The sequence below is a fragment of the Aegilops tauschii genome, chromosome 3 (assembly GCF_002575655.3).
Source record: "Aegilops tauschii subsp. strangulata cultivar AL8/78 chromosome 3, Aet v6.0, whole genome shotgun sequence".
Classification (NCBI taxonomy): domain Eukaryota; kingdom Viridiplantae; phylum Streptophyta; class Magnoliopsida; order Poales; family Poaceae; genus Aegilops; species Aegilops tauschii.
Genome location: NC_053037.3, coordinates 615,022,621 through 615,038,407, shown reverse-complemented (window position 1 = coordinate 615,038,407; position 15,787 = coordinate 615,022,621). Strand labels below are relative to the sequence as shown.

The 15,787-nt window shown below is 44.5% G+C and overlaps 2 protein-coding genes, 1 long non-coding RNA gene and 1 other non-coding gene across 6 annotated transcripts; all 4 read right to left on the bottom strand.

The window, feature by feature from the left end:
* Nucleotides 1-485: 485 nt before the first annotated feature.
* Nucleotides 486-624, bottom strand: LOC120962213 (small nucleolar RNA Z247). The gene has a single exon (XR_005753056.1). It is a non-coding gene; the product is annotated as a small nucleolar RNA Z247 (small nucleolar RNA).
* Nucleotides 625-1,135: 511 nt separating this feature from the next.
* LOC109784700 (uncharacterized) lies at nt 1,136-3,251 on the bottom strand. Its single transcript, XM_020343302.3, has 2 exons — nt 2,902-3,251; nt 1,136-2,811 (listed from the first exon to the last, which is right to left on the bottom strand). The coding sequence occupies exons 1-2, from the start codon at nt 3,037-3,039 to the stop codon at nt 2,647-2,649; spliced, it is 303 nt and encodes a 100-aa protein (XP_020198891.1). The 5' UTR covers nt 3,040-3,251; the 3' UTR covers nt 1,136-2,646.
* Nucleotides 3,252-8,559: 5,308 nt separating this feature from the next.
* Nucleotides 8,560-11,758, bottom strand: LOC109784699 (uncharacterized). Of its 3 annotated transcripts, XR_002237919.4 has the most exons (5): nt 11,469-11,757; nt 10,477-11,375; nt 10,196-10,262; nt 9,946-10,026; nt 8,560-8,965 (listed from the first exon to the last, which is right to left on the bottom strand). It is a non-coding gene; the product is annotated as an uncharacterized lncRNA (long non-coding RNA). The 3 variants fall into 3 exon arrangements; XR_012205779.1 differs by having other exon boundaries at nt 8,560-9,789; nt 9,946-10,262; nt 11,469-11,758; XR_012205778.1 differs by having other exon boundaries at nt 9,946-10,262.
* Nucleotides 11,759-12,729: 971 nt separating this feature from the next.
* LOC109784701 (abscisic stress-ripening protein 2) lies at nt 12,730-13,518 on the bottom strand. Its single transcript, XM_020343303.3, has 2 exons — nt 13,236-13,518; nt 12,730-13,122 (listed from the first exon to the last, which is right to left on the bottom strand). Exons 1-2 carry the CDS (start codon nt 13,362-13,364, stop codon nt 12,958-12,960), a joined length of 294 nt encoding a protein of 97 aa, XP_020198892.1. The 5' UTR covers nt 13,365-13,518; the 3' UTR covers nt 12,730-12,957.
* Nucleotides 13,519-15,787: the final 2,269 nt, after the last annotated feature.

Sequence of the window (15,787 nt, the reverse complement as noted above, 5' to 3'; positions counted from 1 at the left end):
CGTGGCCGGGGACAAATCCAAGTGTCCGGCAACACAGGTCTCATAGGAGGTGAAGTCAGTATTCGGCTCTATCGCCGCTGAGTGTGCGGCCTCCGTGGCGGGGTCCATCCACCCGTCCTCGGACGGCGTGATCTGCTCCAGATTGAGGGCCGGAGTAGCTACAGGTGTGATCTCCCGAACACCGTCCGACGACAGAGCTAAGTCATGCTCATCGTGACTGTGCGGCACACCTGACATGGGTTCGAAACCGTCGAAGATCAAGTCTCCGCGGATGTCGGCAGTATAGTTCAAGCTTCCGAACCTAACCTGATGGCCAGGGGCGTAGCTCTCGATCTGCTCCAGATGGCCGCCGTTCTGCTTTCTATAGCCACCGCCGCCGCTTGGTTTCTGCGACGAGGGAGGACCACCGCGGCGTGCAGAGGACTTGAAGCCCCCCCCCCCCCCCCCCGCGCTGCCGGATCCACCAGAGAAGAGCTCCACGCGCTGGTCAAAATTACAGACCTGCGCATAGAGGAAGTCGACGGTGACAGGATCCGTGCGGGCGTCGAGAGCCGAGACTAACGAGTTGTAGTCAAGATCCAGCCCAGCGATGATGAAGGAGACGAGTTCATCCTCGTCCAAGGGCCTTCCGGCGGCTGCTAGTTCGTCCGCAAGCCCCCTCATCCGTGCGAAGTACGCCGGGGCAGACTGGTTTCCCTTCTGGGTATTTGCTAGGGAGATGCGAAGATTATTTATACGGGAACAAGATTATGATGCAAACATGTTACCGAGAGAGGTCCACAAGGCATATGATGTCCTGATGGAGATGACAGAGACCAGCACGTCCCTCGTCAGATTGTTGAGGATGTGACCGAGGACCTGCTGATCCTGTCTAACCCACGCGTCGTAGGCTGGGTTGGGGACGGTCTGGTCCTTCCCATCCTTGTCCTTGGCGACTATGAGCTTCGCTGATGCCTCGATGGATCCATCGAGGTAGCCGTATAGGCCGGCGCCAAGGAAGTGCGGCACTATTTGTGCCCTCCAGAGAAGGTAATTCTCCCTGGTAAGCTTCTCTGCGACCTGACCAAGGCCGGAGGAAGGTGGGTTCAAGGAGGAGGACGCCATGGGAGAGGTTCTTTTGGTAGATGGGATTTTTGTTTTCAGAACGTACGGGAAGAGTTGGCTCTGATGACCATGTAAGTTTTGCAGGAAGCGTTCTACCCTCATGAGGAGGGCCGCGTTCTATTTATTGATCGATGGGGCTTATCCCATAACCGGCATACAAATCTTGGAGTACAAGGTATGGAGAGATAGAGATGAACTTAAACTAGATTACAGAATTTATCTTTAAGTCAAACTCTAACTACTTCCTATATGCGCCGGTCCAGGAGACTTGAATATCTTCAACAAGTAGTAGATTTCTTCCTGTTCGAGCAGGTTTTCCATTTGGATATGAATTTCATGTTGTCTTGAAATAGCCTCATATGTTAGCGGGCTGGACCTTACTTACTAATTCCCGGAGTTTACTCCGAGGCCCCTTCAAAACCTCCTTGTCCCAGCGGTGTAGTCTACTGTGAACGTCCAATGTGAGCTGCTCTAGAGTCGCCAAACCATGCATCTTCCCGCCCTCCCATGCAGTTTGGACAATTGTCTTGACGTCCTCTCCGGCAAGCCACCACGCTTCGAGTTTCCGTGGTCCACTAGGCCCTCTCTGTTGCAGGCCTAGCTGGAACTCGTTGGCCACCAAAATCGGGCGATGATCTGATTTGTCGAAGGGTTCTTTTTTCTTGCGGGTGAAAGGGTTCATTTCACACATCGACCATTCCCACTGCTCATTCATGTATATGACCCCCTGCACCACGAGAAAATATCACCACTGTAACCAAGACAATCCAGATTGTAATCATTAAGGGCATTACTAAATGGTTGCATACAACGTTGGCGGCGTGCAACTCCCCACTCTTTCTCATGAGCATGCGAGATTACGTTGAAGTCACCTTGAGCTGGATTATTAACCTTGTCCTAATTGTCAATTAAGGGAAGAGATAATGTTGATAACGGAATATGGGTGAATCTTCTTCATTTTTTAACTCTAGGTGATGTTTTTTGGTCTATCTGCTTGATTCTATTTATGACTCTTAGCTGATTTAGCGACTGCAGAATTATAAGTTCTCTAAAATGTAAATACAACTAATATGATTTAACCTATATGAGACAATAGATTTTGTAACAAGACCAACATGTTACGGTAGCAAAGCAAACACTCAATTAGGACGGTGGTGACGTGAACCCAAGAAAGTACTCCATGACATTAAGTAAATCTTGTAATAATGTTGGCCTTTTACAATGGAGATCCATTCTATTTCTGAACTCGCAAAAAAAAAAAGATACATGCTATTTCGAAAGAAGACATTTAGATTATTAGAGGAGATGTGCCCGAAAGAAGACATTTAGATTATTAGAGGAGATGTGCCCAAACATGTACAAGAATGTACCAACATACTATGCCACAACGACGTCAATGGCCTAGCATGAATCAAAAATAATAAACAAACCAAACAGCAATATAGTACTATGGAACAAGACAACGAGATGAATGAATGTAACCGGCCGTACATATAAGATAACTAGCTAGGGTCTATGTGTGCATATGCATCCATGAATGCATCAGTGGCGGTGGGCATGACGAGCGTGCTTCCTGGCCTCTTTCTTCTTGTGGTGCTCGTGGATGGCGAATCCCGCGCTGCCAGCAGCGACTGTGGCGGCGATCTTCTCCTTGATCTTGTGCGACCTTGCGTGCTCCGGGTCCTTCCTCGCCTCGTGCTTCTCGTGCTGTATACCATGAAGTGATTATCAGTTGTAGTTAACCATTACGTGAGATTACGTAGGCAATAAGGAAGGCGTGAGGTGTTTGGGGTGTACCCTTGCGTATGCTCCGGCGGCGACGGCGCCGAGCTTGGCCAACTTCTCCATGTGCTTGTGATGCTTCTCCTCCTTGCGGTACTGCTCGCCGGCGGCCTCGGTCTTGCCACTGCTGCTGCTGCTGCTGTGGCGGCCCATCACCAATTAGCCTTCCGAGCTCTCAACGGAGTACGTCCGTATGCGTGCGTAAGCACTCGCGTGCCTTGTGTAGTCCACGGGTACAGGAGGAATGGAGGATGAGGATCTGTGTATGACTGTATGTGTGTTTGTGCCTTGTGTACTTGTGCCTTGTGTGATCGATGGGTATACTTACAGGAGGAATAGAGGATGAGGATCCGTGTATGACTGTATGTGTGTTTGTGATATGTGCTTGACATGAGGGCATGCATGGCTCTTTATATAGGAGGATCTGTGTACGGGTGCAACATGCAGCTCGCGCGTACGTACGTGCGCTCCTTCCTCTTACGCGTTCTCAATTTTCAAGCAATTATTGAGCCTTGTTCATATCGATACCGACCGATCGCAGATATATTTCGCTTTCGTAGTGTGGCTCGATCAATCGCCCTCGCGTTTTCTTCTTCAGATAGAAAATGACACTCACGCGGCTAGATTTCTAGTAGAAACGGAAACTAGTCGAAGACGACCGAGTTCGTTTGCATTCTAGCTTAACCGCGTCGGCCGACCGGTCGGTGCAACACGGCTAAGGATTTATTTTTTTTATTTTTTTGCCCGGAACGGCTACGGAATTTTCGACCCGACTAAGTAACTTGTAACTAAGCAAGACGTACGTGCTTCCAAAAAAAAAGCAAGACCTACGTGTCGCTAGCTCGTGTGGACGTACGTGCATCTACCTTAAAAGTCATTCCTCTCTAAAGAAATATTTCTCCGGACCAAAATAAGTGACTTAAGTTTTTACTAACTTTAGTACAAAGTACTACTATAATTGAGACACTTATTTTGAAACGAAAGAAGTATAAGATAGGGTCTAAACATTCTTATATTTCTTTACAAATGGAGTAACATTTTTCTTTTCAAAATGTATCCGTACCTGAAGTATCATCTACAGTATCCATCCATAGAACAAAAAGGAGCCAAAGGCGAACCAACCTGTAGTAGGAAGGTTAGGAGGACGGTATTATCTCTAGCGCACCAGGACTCAAGTCCAAAATTTGACACCGGTGCTCGTATTTTCATGGATTTATTTCACATCCTCCGGCGTTGTGTGTTCAGGAAGAGGAGACGTTCCCGTCGATTACGAAGGCGTCTGTAGTGACTTCGTCAATCGCAAGATGAGGTTCTGGTTCAGTCTCTCGAAGATGCTCATAAGAGTAGGATGAGTGTATGTACACATGTATGAGCATTTGCGTCTGTACTATGTCCAAAAGTAGCAGCAAGAAGACGGTCATTTTTTCGCATTCAATTAAGTAGCAGTTGTTGTTTTCAACATAAAAAAAACTAGTAATTTCGCCACATGCACATGTGGTAAGCTGCCAAAGTACTCTCCTCACGAGAAGCCTTTTCTTAGACACCCTTTGACTTTTCTATTGCCAGTAATCTCATGATGGATTACCATTAAAAAGTCACATGATGAGTTAGAGCATCCCAACGCCAACCTTCAAACCGTCCGCATACGTTCGGACTGTGCTGTGTGGATGTACTGTGCCATCCAACGCGGTTCTGCATCGGTCCGTCGACGGGTCCGGACGTCTGTTTTCCCGCAAATCGGAACCAAACGTAGGTGGGCTTTGCAAGAGTCCTGACATCTGGATGACCAACAAAAACCGCCATGTATCGTCTCTACTCTGCGTCTGCCCATGATGGCTAGTATTTAGTGGAATGCAATGTGATAATTGCAGTGAATAGCTAGCGCTTTGGCGGAAGGTAGTACTGAATAATACATTTACATTTGGTGAAATGTGCTAATTAGTATTTTAATTAATCAAATTAGGCATTTATTTGGCAAAATGTGCTCATATCATTTGGCGGAAGGTTGGCTTCCGCCATGGCATGGCGTGCTTAGTAGCCTTGCTTTGATTTGGCGGAAGGTTCGCTTCCGTCATGGTGGTGTGCTTAATAGCCTTGCTTAGTGTGCTTTTAGTAGGTTCATTTAGCCAAATGTTTCGTCAGATGTTTTGAATATATGCGGCTATGGTTGGATGGCCGTCTCCCGCATCCTTATACGCGGACTGGTCCCCATGTCTACGGACAGATGCCGGAGCGAATTTGCGAGTCAGCATTGGAGATGCCCTTAGCTTTCCTTTTTAATTTTATTTTAAGAATCACCAATAGTTTTATTGAAGCTCAACATCCATTAGAGGTACAATGCCTTGGATCATAGACCCAAGAAAATTACAAAATAACTCCTATTACTATGAATTACAAAGATATTTCTTGGAGACTTATTCTCCATGGTGACAATCCTTGCAACATGACCTACTAGCAAGGCATTAGTAAAGATAATGCAATCACACCTCGGTCGTGGTACCGCCAACCGTATACTTGCATGAGCTTATTAACTACCTTCAAAGGTTTTTGACATCCCCATGAGTCGTCCATGTGAAAAGATGGAACATTGTGTGCGTTGAACGTTCTTAGGCCGGGTTGACCCCCTAGAAATGTAGGTTGTCAAAATACAAAATATTCACCAAGATGCTCGATAAGCACACTGAAGCCACAAGGGATCAGACCAACAAAAGCACCAGGCGCTAAAACAAACTCATCATATCCACATGAACGCATCTGTGAGAACAAAAACCCAAATTTCGCAAGATTGGACTTATGAAGTCATGATAACTCTGGCTTTGTGGCACTACCGCGTAAAGATTCATCACAGGAAGGGGAGAACAAGAGTAACTTTATTCTAACCGGCGTTGCACCCTTCGCAAGAACATCTATAGCATGATTATGTGATGTTTGTTTACCGTGCAGTGATGAATCCTGCCTCCCTCCTTTCCATGAGGAGAAGGGGGCGCCTCCCCTATTGGGCCCTTGTGGACCAATTCTCCTTCCACAACTTGGCCTTTTAAGATCTGTTGATATTTAATTAATATAAAAGCCTCATAACTATTATTAGAGTATTTTATTATTAATTTAATATCTCCAGAGACATTTTCCACGTATATATATTTTATCGGTAATACCTGGTATTGTCCGACAAACTCTGAAACCCTTCCGGAAACCCCGAAGCGCTTCCGGTTCCTCTCGAAACTATCCTGAATATTAATGAAACAATTTCATAAATATTATCTCATTACTCCTATCCTATTAACACTCAACAGTTCGTGATTAGATTAAGCTTGTGACCCTGTAGGTTCAGTAAAACATGGACATGAACAAAACCCCTTTCGTTCAATGACTGATAGCGGAACCGTGGACATCCATATCGATCCCTATGAGTACACGATGACATTCGAGTGAACCTTTGGTTATGATGTGCTATTCCCTTTGCTTTGTGATACTTTACAAAACCTGAGGTGAGGTATATCGCTATCCTCTTGAGTCATACACATGCTCACTATACCGGTCTCCTTGCTACCGGTTTTGTTCCGATGATATTATCTCAAAGTACAACAAACAAGTTTGGGTCGATTCAATATGATCGTTCTAACGTCATACTCTTAATTTTGTTTTAGAACTATCGTTACACTTAATGATATCCTAAGATCTGAAAAACGTGATCACCAACAACACTTCGGCTAGTCTTAGAGACCAGACTAGGAATCTTATTTTACCATCTATAATTCCACATGTGCATACGAGTTTCCCATTGAATCTCATATTCCATGATCATAGCAGTTATAACAAAGAATGTAAACTCTTAATTATGAATATAAAAATATAATAATACAATATTATTGTCTCTAAGGCATATTTCCAACACATAATAAGTGACACCCAATATGTCGTGAAACCCAGGTGTAATAAGATCCTCTCTAGATAAATCCGTTTGGCCCTATCATACGCCTTGTGCATGTCAAGCTTCACCACACAAGTTCCATATTTACCTTTTTATTCTTCTTTTTAATAGCATGATTAGATTCAAAAGACATCAGCAAATTATCTGATATAAGACCTCCCGGAAAAAAAACACTTTGGTGCTAAATAATCTCCAACAAAAGAAATTTCAGACGGTTAATAAGCAGTTTTCAAATCACCTTATACACCACGTTGCATATGCTTATGGGCCAAAAAACTGAGTTATGACCTCAGGATTGTCGATCTTAGGGACGAGAAAAATAGTGGTATTATTCTAGCCATCCGGAATCTTCCTAGTGTTTACTGCCAACAACACTTCATCAATGAGATTCTCCTCGACTTTGTGGCAAAAACTCTTGTAGAAAACAACTTGTAGGCCATCCAGGCTTGGTACCTTTAATTTGTTGATATCATACATAGCTTTTCAAACCTCATCTCTAGTGTAAGTTTTGTTTAACTCCTAATTTATATATTTTGTTTCTCGCAAAAAATAATCATATATTCGGTCACACTGGGCTTAACGTTATCAATAATGTCTTGGTCCTCAATCCAATCACATGGATCACATTTCAATCGTTTAATGTAAATTCCTTACGTCGTCCCGTCGCTGCAATCAGCACGCCTCTTTGGATCTAGTAATTTTTTTCCTGTTCTAGCAGGTTCTCCATTTCATATGAATTTCATGTTAGTGGCCGGGCGTTACTTCATTCAGTTTCTTTTCTAATTCTTGGACTCTAGTATGAGGCCCCTTCAAAACCTCCTTGTCCTAGCGGTGTAGCGCAGAGTGAATAACCGATGTGAGCTGTGCTAGAGGCGCCACACCATGCATCTTCCCACATTAATGCAGTTTCGACAATTCTCTGAGGTCCTCTTCGGCAAGACAACGTTCCACTAGACCCTCTTGGTTGCAGGCCTAACTGGAACTCGATGTCCACCAGAATTGGGCGATGGTACCGATTTGTCGAAGCGTTCATTTGACACATCGAAGCAGGGAAACAAACCAACCCATCCACTGTTGCCCACTTCCGAGTCTAGCCGTTCACGCATATGACCCAGCGCCACAAGAAAATATCACCACTATATCCAAGATAATCCAGACTGCAATCATTAAGAGCATTACTAAGAGAGCGGCGATGGTATGGACGAGCTCGCCTGCTCCTGGTAGGCGTACCAATGGGACAGCGACATGTTTCAGCTTGTATTAAATGCAACCGTATAGAAACAGGATTGATACGCCCAATACAAACGTGGCATACGCAGACAACGGCGTCTAAGCTAACGGTGGTGGGCGGTCCACCTTGCATGTGTTCCGTTTGTACACGGCTGTTTCAGCGTGATGAGCGGAAAGCCGGAAAGCAACCGCAAAACGTGCTCACACGTAAGAGAAATAATGATGTGTCTAGTAGTGAAAACTTTCTTTAGCGTCCACCCTGAGTGTCACCCATTCTCTGATCGCTAATGATGCCTAAATTTTTGTTGCTTCACCAGCAGGCTCTTTTGTTCATAAGACTCTATTTTCGGTATGTTATTTAGATAGAATGTATTGTATCCTGTCATGTATATGCAGATCAATGGAGATAGCAATAGAGAAAGTGATGCCAGACACCACTCACGTGCAAGTGGCACGTGCGGAAGGCAAAAGAAGATCTTAGTCTGTGTTACACAAAGCACAGGGAATTCAGATCAGAATTTCACAAGATAATATTAATACCCCCATCCGTCGACAAAAGATTGTTGCGCACCTAGTGTACTGGCATTTTAGCAAAAAAAGAACTCTTACTTCCAAAACTGTTTGAAATAGGTCCCCGTCCGTCGCCCGCGCATCTCCGGGGGTAGCCGCCGCCCACTAGCGCGATTTTGGCGCCCATCTACGCCGCCACCTACCTACGCGATTAATCTTCCAGTTCCACTGCCCGCCGCAGCCGCCGACCACCTGAGTGGCAGAATCGCCACTCCGTGGATCGAGCTAGTAGCAGTGCTGGTGGAATCGCCACCTGAGTGGCGGAATCGATCCTTCCCCACCATCGCCTCTGCTGTTACTGTGACTCCAATCATTGCTCCTTCCTCAGACTGCCTCTTGTAGGTAATCCTAGATAACAATCAATCAGTAAGGAGTTTTTGGAAAATATCAATATAGTTTTTGGATACAATGAAAGATTCTTGGAAACAATCAATCAGTGAAGAGTTTTTGGAAATAATCAATATAGTTTTTGGATACAAGGAAAGATTCTTGGAAACAATCAACAAGTGAAGAGTTTTTGGAAATAATCAATATAGTTTTGGAAACAATCAGTGAGGAGTATTTGGAAACAATCGATATAATTTTTGGAAACTTTTATTCAAGGATAGCATATAGAAAGTGAAAGAAAAACACCACTCTCTAGCTTGACATCATTCCCAAGCAATGACACTGTTTTCCTTGGCCCTTGCAGTATTTCACATTTGCTTTATGGGAGTAACAAAAATCAGTCAAATTGCATGATAACTGCAGTTTTGAACAACCCTTGTGATAAACAATAATTCGAGCTTCAGCTGTTCCATCTGAAGGTTCAAATATGGCACCAAAAAGAATTACTCTTCCATGTGAATTTACCAAAAAGACAGATGGGGTCAAATTCTCACTTGGTTAACTTGAAAGTCAGATTATTAAGTGAACTTCCATGCAAAAAAAAGATTATTAAGTGAACTTGGGATGAAATGATTAAATGGTCCATGAATGAATTTACATTCAGAGTGCCATGTGAATTTACATTCTGTCAGTTTTCATGTGAACTGTGACAGTACTGAAAGCATGCAAACATGCCTAAATGTCATGCAAACATGCCTGAATTGTGTCAGTACTGAAAAATGCCAAGTTTTCTTCCTGATGATCATCTACTCTTTCATCATCCTTTTCATGAAAATTGGTGATGCCTAAATAGTGAAACAAACATAATGTATCAAAGTCACTATCAGATAACTGAATTTTGATTGAAGAATGAACATGATATTTTGTCACTATCATAGTCAAAATCTTACTATCTTCAGTCAAAACCAAATTTCAGAGTTCAAGTACAGTGCAAATCTTACTGAATTAAGAAGCTCGAACAGTTCAGTACTTCCGCCATTGTTCCAGGTTTGTCGGTGCTAGTTTACACATATGGTGAATTTCTATCATTGCCCCATCCACAGATATCAGTCTTGAACCAATTATGAAACACAAATGATGCTAAAATATACTCCAAGAAACAATGTTTGTATTGAGGGAGTACATAAGCACATGCAAACATGGAACAATATTGCCCACAAGGTTGCAGATCAATGTTTGTACTGGCGATACCTTTGCAGCCGTGTACGCCGTCACCCTTGAAGCCTTGTGGACATTTGCAGCCCTTAGCTTGCTCATTCTGTAGATTTCCAAAATTCAGTTTTGTACCACACAGAAGCTACAAGAAAACTACTCCCGCCGTCCCAAAATTCTTGTCTTAGATTTGTCTAAATACGGATGTATCAAGTCACGTTTTAGTATTAGATACATCTGTATCTAGACAAATCTAAGACAAGAATTTTGGGATGGAGGGAGTACAAGCTAGAAGACATCTAAAACAGATGATGTTATACCGAGCAGGCAGAGACAAACTTCCTGTTCTTGGTTTCCTTCCAGCAGTGTCCATTGTTGATTGCATCGACCAACACCAGAAGCTGCCAAACCCAGTGCAGACTTGGTTTCCTATTCTTACATAATTCACCATTGCCATCCAAGACAAAGATGGGGAGTCGAATTTCCTCTGCAAAATCGCATCCCTGCTAATAAGCATAGACCTCTGCAACTTACATTACCTTTGGTCTGTTATTATCTCCTCAATAAGCATAGGAAGTTAGGAAAAAACACATTCAGAAACAGAACTGAATGGATCCATTCTGTCTGTAGAGTGTACAACAATCCAACCTTCGCCGACCTCAAAAACTAGCATCTACCTCCAGCCACCAGGGACGGAGGAGGGTTCGGAGCTTACTCCAGGGACGGACAGGTCAGATGCGGGCGTCCTCCTGCTCGGCAGAGAGAGTGATTGGAAGCGGAAGCCGGTCTTAGCTTCCATCGCCAGCGGTGGACTCCGGCGAAGCCATGGCCAGTCGCCGCCGGCGGACGTCCGGGGCATTGTGGCCGTGTGGACCATATGAGCCAGAAGAATGAGGACGATAAGCCAAAAACATCAAGGCGTGTGCGAGCAGAGATGCCTGCACCTGGTTCGAGCGGGGGCTCTGTTAGCCATGTGTCTTCCAGTTCTTGCTCACGTACAAACAGATGCGGCAACCATGTATCCTGCGACGGCGCTGGCAGAAGATGTGGACTGCGTGCCCTCCGGCGGTCCGTTCTGCTGGCCCGGAACTTCAACTCCTAACGCTTGGGCAGCTTGCTCCTGTCCAAGCACGATTTGCGCCAACGGAGTTGCTGCAGCAGCAAGCGACCCGGCGTAAGCTTGCGGACACCTGTAGAAGTCGCATCCACCACGTGCTGGCTGCCATTGGTTGTAGGGGAAAGCTACGGAATGAGACATTGAACCAATCAAGAAGAAAAAAACAACGAAAAACATCCAAAAAGCTGTACTTACGATGTGACTGCGGCACTTGTAGAAACGCTCGACGCCGTTCTGGCAGTGACGAGCTACATAGGTAACGACGTTCCTGCCGCAATCCGGGCAAGGCACGATTAGCAGGGCGACCGGATCAGCAACTGCATCTGCCATCTTTATCAGCTAGGGTGTCTTGGTTCGATTTGGGGGTCGATTGAGATGCAGCGTGCGGCTAGGGTTTGTTGGAGCGAATTGGGGATCGAATGAGGACCACACCGACGATGGGCTGGGTTAAGTGGATGTGGTGGGCCTACCGAATGTCGCTTGGACGTCCGTCGCCACGATCCCAAACGCCGTCTCTTCCCGTCCCGTATGCTCATTAAATATGCTGACAACTGCTTCCTGAAATACCAGCGACATCTCATATCACGAAACAAACGGACGCCTCGCGATACCGAGATCACGCGAGCTCGTCCACGCCAGTGAATTTTCGCATTACTAAACGCTTGCATACAACGTTGGGGTGTGCAACTCCACCCTCTTTCTCATGAGCATGCACAATTTCATTGTAGTCGCCTTGAGCTAGATAGTCCAGGTAGTAATAACCTTGTCCTAGCTGTCAATAAAGGGTAGAGTTGATGTTGATAAAGGAAATGGGTGAGCTTCTTCATTTAACTCAAGGTGATGTTTTTCTTCAAGATTTGGTTCATTCTAATTTGGGTGTAGCTTGGTCTCAGTTGACTGAGATTTAACCAAGTCTCAGTCAAGTGATAACATGTAATCGAGAAAAAGGAAAATCTAAAAAGAAAATTTTGCACGGATCTCAATGTAAGATCTCACGGATATAGCACCGAGTGAGACTTAACGAAGCTCAGTTGATTGAGACTTAGCAAGACTGTTCTAGTTATGGGTCAGAAGACACAAATTTCGAATCCCCATGCGAAGGATCAAAGATGACGACTAGAGGTGGGGTCAATAGCCGACTACATATTTTAAATTTCCTAGTTGATTTAGAGACAGTGGAAGTATAAGTTCTCCAAAGTTTAAATACAACTAAGTTGCTTCAACCTATGTGAGGCAATAGATCTTGCAACAATACCAACATGTTACGGTAGAATGCAACACTCCACCAAATAATAAGGCTCGGTAGAAGAAAGTAACCACGAATCATGGAGACAAAGATTTATCATGTGGTTCACGCCCTTGGGTGGCGGTGACGCGAACCCAAGAAAGTAGTCCATGACATCTAGTAATGTTGTAATGTTGGGCATTTTCAATGGAGACCCCTGCTATTTCGAGAGAAAAGAAGGCGTGTAGATTATTATTAGAGGAGATGTGCCCAAACATGGACTACAAGAATGTACCAACATACTATACGACTATGTCAGGAGAATACACATACCAAACAGCAATTCAGTACTATGGAACAAGACAACAAAATGAATGAATGTAACCGGCCGTACATATAAGATATACTGTATAAGATAACTAGCTAGGGTCTATGTGTGCATATGCATCCATGAGTGTATCAGTGGCGGTGGGCATGACGAGCGTTCTTCTTGGCCTCTTTCTTCTTGTGGTGCTCGTGTATGGCGAATCCCGCGCTGCCGGCCGCGACCGTGGCGGCGATCTTCTCCTTGATCTTGTGCGACCTTGCGTGCTCCGGGTTCTTCCTCGCCTCGTGCTTCTCGTGCTGCATATTGTTAAGTAATTATCAGCACTATAGCTAACCGTGAATAATCTGCCATCAATTGCGTAACTGCGTAAGTACGAGTAATAGGTAAAGCTGAGGTGTTTGGGGCGTACCCTAGCGTATGCTCCGGCGGCGACGGCGCCGAGCTTGGCCAGGTTCTCCATGTGCTTGTGATGCTTCTCCTCCTTCCGGTACTGCTCGCCGCCAGCCTCCGGCTTGCCGCTGCTGCTGTGGCGCCCCATCACCAATTAGCCTTCCGAGCTCTCAACGGAGTACGTCCGTGCGTGCGTACTACGCACTCGTGCCTTGCTTTGCGTGATCGATGTGTGTACCGGAGGAATGGAGGATGAGGATCTGTGTATGTGTGTTTGTGATATGTGCTTGACATGAGGGCATGCATGTCTCTTTATATAGGATGGAGAGAGAAGATCGTGTACGGGCGCGAAATGCCGCTGACTCGCACGTAAGTGGCGCCTTCCTCTTGCGCGTTAAATTTTCGACGTGTAATTGGGTTTGCTTGGGTACTCACGTCACAGAATTAAAGCAGAGCTAGCTTTGTTCATACGGATCGATACCGGCCGATCTCAGATATATTTCGCTTTCGTAGTGTGCCTCGATCAATCGCTCTCTCGATTTTCTTCAGATGGGAAATGACACGCACACGGCCACATCTCTGCAGGCAGTAAAAACGAAAAATACTCGAAGACGACCGAGTCTGCATGCAGCTAGCTTGGTTAACCGCGTCGGTCGACCGGTCGGTGCAACACGGCTAAGGAATTTTCGACCCGGCTAACTTGTTACTAAGCAACGCGTACGTCCATCAACGTGCCAACTACGCCCAGCAACGAACCGTATTTGAAGTCACATCTCCAATATCCATCCATGTTTACCCACACAAAAAGCCCGCCATGCAAAAAAAATTGACAAAGAATAGTGACGGTAATTTATTTGTATTTTTCAAAAGTAGCAGCAAGAAGACGGTCATTTTAATAGATTTCGACGAACTCTTTTCATGGAAAAACCAAAAAATACTGATAAAAATGGGAACTGGAAAAAATGAATGATGAAAAAATGGAAGAAAATAAATGGAGCCGGTAGCAGGGCTGTGGTTTTCAAAAAACAAATTCCTTTTCGAGAAGCACATTTACTTCTGATGGAGGCACCTATTTTTTCCACGCAAAAAATCCTCGCAATTTTTCTCCCAAAACATAGGAAAAACTATGCACAAACCCAAAAGCTGGAAAAAAGCCCCAAAAAGAAGCTAGGGCTCTTTTGTCTCCCGCCGGCGCTGCCACGGGTCCGTCTCGTCTCCGGTGATCCTAGGGCCATGGGGGCGGGGTGGATCCTGGCCTTTGCCGATGGGAGGGCTCCGTTTCTTGATGTTTCTTTCAATTTTGTCAGGGTTTGTGTCCTGCTCGGGATGATGAGATAGCGGCGGCTCCCTGAAGATGGAATAAGGTTCTTCCCGCACTGCCCACGTTTCTGTGGTGCGTTGAGCATCGTCGCAAGATGTGTGGAGGTGTGTCTCCGATGGATCTCGCAGGATTCGATCGGTGGTTGTATTTGGTGCATCTAGTCGGATCATGTCTTCGTTCGTCTACATTCGAGTGTCTTTAAGTTGGATCCTTCCAATCTATGTGTCTCTTTATCGGCGGCAGTTGTAGTTCTGGTGCGCTAGTCCTATAGGGGCTTAGCATAACGACTTCTGACTGTCTACTGCAACAAGTTTTGTCTGGCTCAGGTTAGGAAGGGGCGGTGACTGCGGCACGTCTTCGGCTCGCTTCAGTGCTTCTAGTCGTCGCTAGGTGGTCTACGGATCTAGTTGTAATTTTATTATTTCTGGTGTTTGTCATACTACCATGATTGAAGCTGAATAGATCGAAAGTTTTCCCAAAAAAATCTCCTGATTTTTTTCTCATGATAGATTACCATCACAAACAAAACAAAAATGCATGATGGATTAGACTTCCTGAGGCCCATGAGATGGGAAAAGAGCTTGATAAGCCTCAAAGTTGTTGGGCCATGTATACTTGCTAGGCCTAACTTTGGGCATAATTGTGTCCGTGACATCAAACCCTCCTAGCGCCTTACATGGTTATTTACAACCGGCCAGCCTATATAAGAGTAGTTCAGAGTTCATTTTTTCAGAAGCCCCTCCGGTTTTGGGAAGTATCCAGAAGCTTCCCAACCGTTTCTATGTGTCTTATGGTTTCATGTTTTCTGGTTTCACTCGGTTATTGTCCAATGTTTTTTTTCATATCTTTTTTTCTTTTTGTCTAGTCTTTTTCTTTTTTTCCTTCAAACACATGAACTTTTTTTTTTCAAAATAGAGTTTTTTGAAAGTTCATGAGCTTTTTCAAAATTCGTGAAACCTTTTTTTCAATTTTTTGTGAAACTTTATTTTTTTGGCATACTTTTTCCAAATTGCAAACTTTCCCAGGTCTTAATTATTTTTCAAATTATTTTACTTTTCCCAATTTCGTGAACATTTTTTCTAAACTTCATGTACTTTTTCGGTTTTATGAACTTTTTTGAAAGTTTTCGAATTTTTAACCTTTTTTGTGTGAATTTTGTGACCTTTTCAAATTCATGGACTTTTTTCGAAATGGTGAACTTTTACAAGTTTCATGATTTTTTTTAATTTTTGTGAACTTTTTGAAATAGT

Bases quoted from the DNA above. Each gene is read 5' to 3' on its own strand.
- LOC109784700 (XM_020343302.3), bottom strand. From the start codon at position 3,039: ATGGGCCGCCACAGCAGCAGCAGCAGCAGTGGCAAGACCGAGGCCGCC. The intron at 2,812-2,901 runs GTACACCCCAAA...CATGGTATACAG, and splicing joins CCGCCGGAGCATACGCAAGG to CACGAGAAGCACGAGGCGAG.
- LOC109784701 (XM_020343303.3), bottom strand. From the start codon at position 13,364: ATGGGGCGCCACAGCAGCAGCGGCAAGCCGGAGGCTGGCGGCGAGCAG. The intron at 13,123-13,235 runs GTACGCCCCAAA...AACAATATGCAG, and splicing joins CCGCCGGAGCATACGCTAGG to CACGAGAAGCACGAGGCGAG.